Source organism: Babylonia areolata, chromosome 10 (genome assembly GCF_041734735.1).
Source record: "Babylonia areolata isolate BAREFJ2019XMU chromosome 10, ASM4173473v1, whole genome shotgun sequence".
Lineage (NCBI taxonomy): Eukaryota > Metazoa > Mollusca > Gastropoda > Neogastropoda > Buccinidae > Babylonia > Babylonia areolata.
In genome coordinates, this window is record NC_134885.1 from 33,322,765 (window position 1) to 33,334,463 (window position 11,699).

Below are 11,699 nucleotides of genomic sequence, written 5' to 3' on the forward strand. Positions count from 1 at the left end.
AGTCTGAGGGTCCCGGGTTCGATCTAGTCTGATGTTACATATTGTGTACAGCGAAAGGCCACCGCCACTCGGTCTGAGAAGAAATAGAAATATATCTATTCGTCATGAATGAGAATAACGATAACGATTGATTGATGTGGATACTTATATAGCGCCTATCCTCGGTCAGAGACCAAGCTCTAAGCGCTTTACATACACGGGGACATTTGCACCACAGGCTGCCTACCTGGGTAGAGCCGACTGACGGCTGCCACTGGGCGCTCATCATTCGTTTCCTGTGTCATTCAATCAGATTTCAGACGCACATACATACACACTCAGACAGACATGTAACATTTTACGTGTATAACCGTTTTTGTTTTGGTTTTTTATTTACCCCGCCATGTAGGCAGCCATACTCCGTTTTCGGGGTGCGCATGCTGGGTATATTCTTGTTTCCATAACCCACCGAACGCTGACATGGATTACAGGATCTTTAACGTGCGTATTTGATCTTCAGCGTGCGCATACACACGAAGGGGGTTCAGGCACTAGCAGGTCTGCACATATGTTGACCTGGGAGATCGGAAAAATCTCCACCCTTTACCCACCAGGTGCACCGAGATTCGAACCCAGGACCCACAGATTGAAAGTTCAGCGCTTTAACCATTCGGCTATTGCACCAGTCGATACGATGTTTTATTCAAGCAAGGCCATGGCCCCATTTGAAAGGGGTATACATAAAAAGGAAACATTTTCAGAAAATGATGCGCACAAAAATATTGTACATGTAATTCTTGAATATTGTATACATATCTTTGAACAATATCGTGGTATCAGCTCATAGTCGTTCTTCTCTGAAACGACTTGTACAGAAAAACTGTTCTTGATGACAGAATCATTTCTGCAAGACATTAATAATGTTAGTCTGAAAAAGGTTGGTCTGCTATAATACTTTGAAGGGATGAATCTTTTTTCTAAGCATGAATGAGAGTAGTTCTGATTCAAAATGTGTTGCAAGTGAAAATGGTGGATAAAGTTCAATTTTTACAACTTGTAAAGTTTCCAGATGTCATATACACGGGGAAGTGCATGATAGAAAAAATAGATCAGACATGCCTGACCACCTAAGCGCCGTTCAAGCCTAATGTGCCCTAGGGTCCTTACATGGTATACAACATAGGCCTGTCACGCCAACGCTCAGCATATATCACAGATTGACATAAGCTTACAGCCGGGCCAACAGCAGAGTGAGAGGGGTGTATGATCAATGGTTTCTCCATTGCAATGGGAAATCACTTATAGTTTAGTCTTTTGTGAGGGACTATGACTCTCAAACTAGGAGGCAATATTGCACTGGTTCTAAGAGCTGCAGCCTTGGGGGCTAGCTGGCCTTTGGGAACAATCTGAACACCGACTGTCCTAAAACCCTCTTGGCCGAGAGAGTGGGGGAGGGGGGTGTAACGTGCGCAAGACACTCTCCGCTATTATCAAATTCTAGCCCAGATAGTCGAGACAGCAGCTGCCTGCTCTGCCGTTCTGATGGTCATTAAGTCGGACACGAGTGACCATCATATATTGAACCTTGTTCATAACTGACCAACAAACTGTACTGTAGGTGTGTTCGGGACTGGGCGGCAGTTACCTGGCCGTGCTGATGGCTGGCTTCACCTACCTGACTCACCTGTCCAAGGCAGGGAGCCGCATGATGAGGGTGGGGGTGGCGGAGTCGGCTGTCTTCCTGTCCAGCACCCTCAGCGTCTTCGTGTCCGGAGTTCTGGTGGACCAGCTGGGCTACGTGCCCACCTTCTCCATTGCCTTGGGGTGCCAGGTGAGGAAGGGGAGAAAGGGAATCCAGAGTTGTTGGTGTTGTTTTTTTGTTTGTTGGTTTGGTTGGTTGGTTGGTTGGTTGGGTTTTGTTTTTTGTTTTTGTTTTTTTGGGGGGTTGGGTTTTTTTCCTCAGCACGTAACCTTCGGTTCGACAATCACTTACTCGTTCGTTTTTGATGGTGAGCTGAAACATTATTTTTTAGATCCATATATATAAAAGTACTAATAGGTAACCCCTTCCCTCCCAGCCTCCTCTCCTCTCCTCCACTCCACCCAGGCGTTATCTGTTTCGTTGTTCAGGAGGAATCATACATGAGCAACGAAAGTTTTGCCTTTATATATATATATGTATATATATATATATATATATATATATATATATATATATATATATATATATATATATATATGTTAGTGGGTTTTTTTGTTTTGTTTTGTTTTTTGTTTGTTTGTTTCTTTTTTCTTTCTCGTTCTTTTCCTTAAACGTGATCCTCGAGGACTCAAACTTCTTGTTCGTTTTCGTCTTTTATCTATCTATCTATCTATCTATCTGTCTATCTATCTACATTTTTTTCATTTATCTATCTTTTTATCATTTCTTTATTCACTTTAACCCATTTGTTCATTTTCTGTTATTTTGTTTATTCATTGATATATCTGTTTATTCATTCATTGATCATTTCTTGCTTCCTCTATTCATATATTTATTTATTTTATTTTATTTTGTTGTTGTTGTTGTTGTTTTTAATTTTAGTTATTTGCCTCTTTTTGTTTCTTTGTTTCCCTCACAGTGTTTGGCGTTACTGTACGTTGTGCTCTTCTTACCGGAAATAAAGCCACTGGGGACCACTTCCGGGAGTACCGGTACCCCCACAACCACCTCCACCACAGCCACCACAACAACCAGCACCACCACAGCCACCACCAGGACTGCCACCGCTACTTCTGTCATCAACCCTGCCTTCGACCCTCCCACCACCACACCCACCCTCCCAACCACCATTTCTACAATCTTCCACACCTCTACCACCCCTACTACCATCACCACCACCAACACCCCTACCAGCGACACTTCTGATTCTACTTACATCGCTTCTACCACTAAACCTTCCGACTCTACCCCCATCACCCCTACCACCGACCCTTCTAACTCTACCATCAACCCTACCACCGAAGCTTCTGACTCTACCACCATCAACCCTACCACCGAAGCTTCTGATTCTACCACTATCGTCCCTACAACCGATCCTACCAAATCTACCACCATCGCCTCTATCACCGACCCTACTAGCTCTACCATCGTCAACCCTACCACCGATCCTTCTAACTCTACCACTATCAACCCTACCACCGATCCTTCTAATTCTACCACTGTCAACCCTACCACCGATCCTTCTAACTCTACCACTATCAACCCTACCACCGACCCGTCCACCACCACAACACCCTCCCCTCCAACTACCCACTCAACCACAATCCATACCACCACCACCGCCACCACCACCTACAACAACTACAACAATAACAACAATACACCTACCAACACCCCTACAGCAGACTGTACCACAACCGCACCCACCACTAACAGCCCTACCGTCACGCCTGTTAGCCTTACCACCTCCGACGGCATCAACTCCCCTACCACCACCACATCCAACGCTACCACTCCAACCGTCAACCCCTCTACCCCCAACTCTTCCACCACCACAACCTCTGTCTCCACCTGTACCAAACCCACCACCACCACCACCAATCCTAATACCCTTATCACCATCCCTACCACCAACACTGCCTCTACCACCACCCCAACTTCTACCGCTACCGTTGACAGCAAAGCATGCTGCCATGGGACATGTCTGAGATCTCTGCGTGACATGTGGCGCTTCGTGACCACTCCACGTGACACACGGGTCAAGGTTCATCTCACGCTTTTCATTCTGGTGATGGACACCCTGGAGCTGTGCACCAGAGGTTCGAATCCCACATGTCCTTCTTCTTGCTCTTGTTCTTGTTCCTGTTCTTGTTCTTGTTCTTGTACTTCTTGTTCTTCTTTTTGTTCTTGTTCTTGTTCTTGTTCTTGTTCTTCTTCTTCTTCTTCTTCTTCGTCTTTTTCCTTTTTGAACTTCTTCTTCTGTAATTGTTGTTGTTGCTGTTGTGGCTGCTGTTCTTCTTTTTCTTCTTCTTCTTCTTTACTTGTTGTTGTTGTTGCTGCTGCTGCTCTTCTTCTTCTTCTTCTTCTTCTTCTTCTTCTTCTTCTTCTTCTTCTTCTTCTTCTTCTTCTTCTTCTTCTTCTTCGTCTTTTTCCTTTTTGAACTTCTTCTTCTTCTGTACTTGTTGTTGTTGTGGCTGTTGTTCTTCTTTTTCTTCTTCTTCTTTACTTGTTGTTGTTGTTGTTGTTGTTCTTCTTCTTCTTCGTCCTTTTTTTCCTTTTTGAACTTCTTCTTCTTCTGTACTTGTTGTTGTTGTTCTTCTTCTTTTTCTTCTTCTTCTTCTTTACTTGTTGTTGTTGTTGTTGTTGTTCTTCTTCTTCTTCTTCTTCTTCTTCTTCTTCTTCTTCTTCTTCTTCTTCTTCTTCGTCTTTTTCCTTTTTGAACTTCTTCTTCTTCTGTACTTGTTGTTGTTGTGGCTGTTGTTCTTCTTTTTCTTCTCCTTCTTCTTCTTCTTCTTGTAGTACTTTTTGTACTTCTTGTTCTTCTTCTTGTTCTTGTCCTTATTCTTATTTTTATTGTTGTTCTTCTTTTTCGTTTCTTTTCTCTTCTCCTTCCTCAACCTCCCGAAGAAACAGAACTGGGCGATGGTGTACTGTGGTGAAATGAATTGAATTGTACTATGTCGTATTGTATCGTGTTGTATTCCATTGCATTGTATTTCATTCTTTCGTTTTTAGTAGTAGTAGTAGTAGTATTCAGTTTAACGTCTTCCACTTTAAGTGATATTAGAGGGGGAAAAAGGTGGCGGGTGGAGGGCGGGGCGTGGTGGTGGGGACAGTATTGGGCAGAGGGTGAAGAATGGCGTGTGTGTGTATGTGTGTGTGCGTGTGTGTGTGTGCATGTGTGTGTGTGGTGGGGAAAGATACAGAGCATTGAAAAAAATAAAACATTGAAAGGGCAGACATAAGCATATAGAAGGAAACGCTAACATCAAACAACTATAACAACTATAATAAATGTCCTATTGGGCTATGCAACAAACCTTCTGCAATAGCAGATAATATCTTGAAAGTGTCAAAAATACATTCACAAGAATTTTTCCGAAAAGTTTGGTAAAAATGATTTCAGACTCTGACATTCAAAGAGTATGTGTTTGCTAGAAATAGATTCTCCACATATGCATTTAACATCTTTGCTGAACTTTGTTATAAAAGCGTTCAGCTTTATCCTGTTTGGTAATGTCTGAATTTGCCTTAATCTGATTAAATTACTGAATGTATTTGATTGATTGATAGATTCCGGTTGTTGAATATTATTTATACTTATATTTATTCATTTGCTTGTGTGTGTGTGTGTGTGTGTGTGTGTGTGTGTGTGTGTGTGTGTGTGTGTGTGTGTGTGCTTTCTTTCCTTTTCTTTTCTTCTTCATTTTTCCCCTTCTGCTTTCATTTCTATTGCATTGCATTTTCAATACCAACCGCTTTACCTATGTTAGGTTCGAGATGCTTACCCCCAGAAGAGCGCGTTGCCACAGTGCATCGCCAAACCCCTTCTGTCTGACTACCTCTCTCTCTCTCTCTCTCTCTCTCTCTCTCTCTCTCTCTCTGTGTGTGTGTGTGTGTGTGTGTGTGTGTGTGTGTGTGTGTGTGTGTGTTGTCATACTGTGTTGATGTGGAGTTGTTTTTTCTACCAAAGTGATTCTTTAATGATGATGATAATAATAATAATAATAATACTAATAATAAGAATACTAATACTGATACTAATAATAAGAATACTAACAACAACAACCACAACAACCACAACAAGAATAATAATAATAATAATAATAATAATAATAATAATAATAATGATCATGATATGTTTATTCAAGGCACAATGGGCATACGCTTGCTCTATTTGAAACGCTCGCCACGAAACTGGTCCTACACCACATACGGGTACTTCCAAGGGTCGGGGAGCTTTGTGCGTGGCGCTGCTGTACTGCTGTTGCTTCCCCTGCTGAAGAAAATGGCGTCACCAAGGGACACCACTCTCATCCTGGCTGGTCTGGTTTCCAAGGTGGCGGGGTTGGTGCTACTGGGTCTTGCGACTGAGACGTGGACTATATTTTTGGGTGAGCCGATGCCCGTTTCGTGTTGGGTTTTTGTGAGTATGTGTGTGTGTGTGTGTGTGTGTGTGTGTGTGTGTGTGTGTGTGTGTGTGTGTGTGTGTGTGTGTGTGTGTGTGTGTGTGTGTTAGACAAATGCATCGAGAGAGTGAGGTGTTTACTGTTAATTAAGCCATAGCTTTGATTTAATGGTACTACTGGTCCCTAAAAGATGGAGAATTCAGATTAATAATACGAATGACGGCCTGTTCTGGTCTTTTCTGGTGAAGGGAGGGCCGTGGGAGGGGGGGGGGGTAATGGCTTCTGTACTTTGATGTACAGTATATAAACAAATATACAAATGCGCTGAAAGAAAAGTCCAAACAAGACAGAGAGATAGATAACAATGGGGAAGTACATTATGTCTATTTGTTCTAAGACAAGGTTATTATTATTATTATTATTATTATTATTATTATTATTATTATTATTATTATAATTACTACTACCTTTTTTTTATTATAATTATTATTTATTTATTTATGTACTTATTTATGTACGCTTATAGTTGACTTCATCAAGTTTTTGCGCCTCATACGTATTATTAGTAGTGGTAGTAGTTTAAAAAAAAATTCTTATCTATTATTTATTCACCTGTTTTTTTCTTTTTTCTTTTTATCTTTTTTTTAATGTATTTATCTATTATTTATTTACTTTTTTTTCCCTCAAGGCCTGACTAAACGCGTTGGGTTACGCTGCTGGTCAGGCATCTGCTTGGCAGATGTGGTGTAGCGCATATGGATTTGTCCGAACGCGGTGACGCCTCCTTGAGCTACTGAAACTGAAACTGAAACTTTAAGACAAGGGCACACAACTCCAAGCTAGCATGGCCCTAAAATTACTTTCACACTAAACCCAGCCAGTTGCTGACAGCATCTTGTCGACAGGAGCTAGTCGAAAATCGTGCTTACGTCAGTTTGCGCTTTTCCTCCATGTATGCCGGTGGTAATTGTTCACACTGGCCGCCACCGTCTGCAGCCAGGTTTTGTGTGTGTGTGTGTGTGTGTGTGTGTGTGTGTCGTGCACAAGGATGAGATGAATGGCTGGTCCAAGAAACGGAACTCTTCAATGATACTTTGTATTTTGTATTTCGTTTTATCACAACAGATTTCTCTGTGTGAAATTCGGGCTGCTCTCCCCAGGGGAGAACGCGTCGCTATACTACAGCGCCACCTTTTTTTCTTCTTTTTTTTCCCTGCGTGCAGTTTTATTTGTTTTTTCCTATCAAAGTAGATTTTTCGACAGAATTTTGCCAGGAACAACCCTTTTGTTGCCGTGGGTTCTTTTACGTGCGCTAAGTTCATACTCAACACGGGACCTCGGTTTATCGTCTCATCCGAATGACTAGCGTCCAGACCACCACTCAAGGTCTAGTGGAGGGGGAGAAAATATCGGCGTCTGAGCCGTGATTCGAACCAGCGCGCTCAGATTCTCTCGCTTCCTAGGCGGACGCGTTACCTCTTGGTCGCTCCACTACTAGGGGCGTGAATTCCAATAATAGTAGCTTCTTCAGTCTTGAGAGCGCCGTAGCTGACAGTAATTGGCTGGGCCTGACTGAAGTGTGTTTGCTGTGCCACACTTTCGATAGGAAAAACAAATGAAACTGCACGCAGGAAAAAAATACAAAAAATGGGTGGCGCTGTATTATAGCGACGCGCTCTCCCTGGGGAGAGCAGCCCGAATTTCACATGCACACAGAGAAATCTGCTGTGATAAAAAGAAATACAAATACAAATACAAATACAACTGGCTGGTAGCAACTAGCTGTGCTAAATGTGAATGTAACCTAACACTTGCCATCACCTTGCATTCGAGTAATTAAGAAGTCCATAGAATCAATGCCATAAAAATTCACCAAAAACACAGGGTTCAAGCATAGAAAATAAGGAACACTTCATAAAAGTATATTTTGTTCATACAGTGTCAAAATCGAGAGTCGAGAGCAAAATCGAGAGTAGATTTGCGTATATACATATACATCTCTGCTGCTACAGATTGTTTCACTGATTTCACATCTTTTTTTTTTTTTCTTTTTTTTTTTGGTTCTTGTTTTGTTTTTTTCATCCAGTGGTGGGCGTGGCTGGTTTACAAGGTTTTCCCCCAGCAGGTCTGAGGTCTACGTTGGCAAGTCTGGTCCCTAAAGATGAACAAGGTGAGTACGTGTATATGGGTCGCATGTTCTAGTATGATTTTTTTTTTTTTTTTTTTTTTTTTTTTGGTCTCGCACGTTCCAATCTATACACTATATACCAGAAGTGTACATGAAAGGCCCAACGCTCGGCTGAAAACACAGACTGACATAAGCTTACAGTTGAGCCAACAGCAAAGTGAGAGTTGTATTTTCAATGATTTCTCGAATGCAATGGTAAAGTCATTAACAGCTAAGTCTTTTGTGAAGGACTATGACTCTCAAACTAAGAGGCAAAATTGCACTGGCTCGTCTTAGTGCTGCAGCCTTGGGCGGGGTAGTTGGCCTTTGGGGACCATCCCAACGGCGACTGTTCTTAAAAAAAAAACAACACACACCTCTTGGCCGAGAGCGTTGGGATGCAACTTGGGCAAAACACTCTCCACCATAATCAAATTCTAGTCAAGATAGTCAGGATAGCAGTTGCCTCCTCTGCTGTTCTGGTGGTGTTAGTCGGACACGTCGACTGACCGTCGTACATGCATGAAACGAAACGAAACGAAACGAAACGAAATTTATTCAGTTTAGACCAAAGCCCTTCTGAAGGGGGATACAACAAATATACGAAACTAATAATGACATCATGCACTGTTGGTAGATGATATGTATACACACATATGCATACGTACGTATATGCACATATAAACACACATCCACACACTTTTATATACCCATACGCATATAATTATCCCACATGTGAATACCAAAAATAATTACCAAGTACAATATACTGACACAGCTCATCCATATTTTTTTTCCAAAGTTCTGATAAATGAGCAAAAGTTAGTAGTTCCGCATTTCTTAACAAAGAAATCTGATCTCGCCTCTTAAAGGTTTTATACAAGTAAAATAAAACACACATTTATTCAGTGTGGATTCCATACGTACCATGAGCGAAGGTGTGTGTTTCAGGACGACTGTTTGGTCTGGTGGCGGCCACACAAGGTGTGGTGTCCCTCGTCTCTACCCTCATCTTCAACGGCATCTACCCCGAAACTCTCTCCCTGTACGACGGGCTGTGTTTCCAGTTGGCCGCCTTTCTCGTCTTCATCTGCTTCGTCATCGTCATGTGAGTCGTAGTTAGATAACCGTGTTGGATATTCGTTATGTTGCTGTTGTTTATGTTGTCGTTGTTGTTGTTGTTATCGCAGCAGACACTCTTGTCATCATTGACGACATCACCATCATCATCAGCAGCAGCAGCAGCAGCATTATCATCGTTGTCGTCATCTTCATCATCATCATCTGCTCATCCTCTGTTATCCTCTTGTGGGCCAACAATAATTTTATTTTCGTTGCCGCATTGTTTTCTTCTTCTTCTTCTTCTTCTTTTTCCGTTGTTGTCAGCGGATCTGCATTGCGTATAAAAGACAGTGGCGATGATCATGACGTGATAACGTGAATGACTATTCTGGCCACGTGATTATTGTGGCTGATAAGGAATTCAGTTTGATACAGCCCAAACCTTGATCGGCTACGGAGTCAAAACTACAGAAAGAAAGAGGAGGATGAGAACATGATGATGAAGGATGAGGAGAGAAAGAACTATAGGAGAATATATGAATGTGAGCAGGGAGAGTTAGGGGGGGGGGGGGTATGAGGATAACTGCCTACTGTTCGGTGATGGAGTCATGCCGCCTAGTCCTCTGTCAACAGGTTTCAACACGCAGAACTCAAAGCACAAGACCAGAACAAGAACAAGGAAACGATTCCAGATGCCACACCCACAGAACTACCACAATGTGCACAGTAAGTATCTACGACTCCACACGTTTTAAAAACCAAGGGTTGCTTTGATAGCTACAGAAACTGAAAGCTCAGCAAAGCAGGACCTCCATAACCGGCAACTTCAGAGAGAAAAAAAAAAAGTAGGTGGTGAACGTCAATTTTTTTCTCCGATTACGCCCCTTTACATTCGGTTGCATTTATTGCGTACCGTTTCTGTTTTGCTGCCGTATAGTTTCCTATTACGCCCCTTTACAGTTCTTTGCACTTATTACGTACCCTTTTTGTTGTGCTGACTGTATATTTTCATTACGCTCGTCGTGTTTGTCCGTCAAGCATTTCAATGTTGAGTTTGGATGTGTGTGTGTGTGTGTGTGTGTGTGTGCAGAAAACCTTCTGATGAGGGGCTATCAGGTCTTCCTTGCCTTGGTGAGCGGAGGCTCAGTATTGCAGCTGAAGGAACCTCTTGAATCTGTTTCCGCTTTGGCGCATCTTTCCAGCATCATGATCGATTATATGATAATGTAAAATGTAAGCATATCGACCCACATTATCCGAGATCCACCTTGTAAATTCACACCCTTCCATTCAACCCCTCGTTTTGTGTAATGCAGCTTCCACATATTCTCGCGTTTGAGTATGTATGTATGTATGTATGTATGATAGTCAGTCATGTCCGATTGTGACCATCAGAAAAGGAGAGGAGACAACTACTGTCCCAACTTTATGGGCTAGAGTTTGATTAGAGTGGAGAGCGTTGCCCAAGTTACATCCACACTCCCTTGGCCAAGAGGGGTTTTAGGACAGTCGGCGTTGGGATGTTTCCCAAAGGCCAACTAGCCCCCAAGGCTGCATCACTAATATACAAACCAAGAAAAATCCGCAGACACAACTGACCCCAGTCTCGGAATTAACCATCACCACTGCAGCATTTGTTTCCATTGTCCAGTATTTCTGACGCAAAATCAGATCAAAGGTATCCAGTATTCTGACGCAAAATCAGATCAAAGGTATCCAGTATTCTGACGCAAAATCAGATCAAAGGTATCCAGTATTTCTGACGCAAAATCAGATCAAAGGTATCCAGTATTCTGACGCAAAATCAAATCAAAGGTATCCAGTATTTCTGACGCAAAATCAGATCAAAGGTATCCAGTATTCTGACGCAAAATCAAATCAAAGGTATCCAGTATTTCTGATGCAAAATCAGATCAAAGGTTTCCAGTATTTCTGACGCAAATTCAGATCAACGGTATCTGTCCACGCTACCCTAATCCACACCCACACCCACACCCACACCTTCACAAGGAATCAAATGATGTCCACAAACAGCATTCCCAGAAACATCTGAAACCGCCAATGTGACTAAAGGATTTCACAGCAATCATGAAACAGGGCAAGATGTCCGATGCTTTTTCTGTTATCTAGTGCGTATAATACACGCGCATACATACATACATACATGCCCACCCTTGATTAACCTGATATAACTCTAACCTTAACCTGGTCATTTTTAACCCCACCAGTTCAAATACTGATTCCATCTACCTCTGAAATTGAAGTTTTGAGATAATTTTCGATTCATTCAATATATATATATATATATATATATATATATATATATATATATATATGTATGTATGTATGTATATATATATATATAGATAGATATATGTGT

At 41.9% G+C, this 11,699-nt stretch overlaps 1 protein-coding gene across 1 annotated transcript in view; it reads left to right on the top strand.

Annotated features, from left to right (window-relative positions):
- LOC143286547 (uncharacterized) overlaps positions 1–11,278 on the top strand; it is a 19,400-nt gene extending 8,122 nt beyond the window's left edge. Inside the window, exons 4-10 of the mRNA XM_076594156.1 lie at positions 1,598–1,810; positions 2,601–3,780; positions 5,833–6,075; positions 8,177–8,260; positions 9,209–9,365; positions 9,953–10,045; positions 10,410–11,278. Of these exons, the coding sequence (XP_076450271.1) occupies positions 1,598–1,810; positions 2,601–3,780; positions 5,833–6,075; positions 8,177–8,260; positions 9,209–9,365; positions 9,953–10,045; positions 10,410–10,491 (2,052 nt within the window). The 3' untranslated portion in view covers positions 10,492–11,278. The remainder of the gene's footprint in view (positions 1–1,597; positions 1,811–2,600; positions 3,781–5,832; positions 6,076–8,176; positions 8,261–9,208; positions 9,366–9,952; positions 10,046–10,409) is intronic.
- The last annotated feature ends 421 nt before the right edge of the window (positions 11,279–11,699 follow it).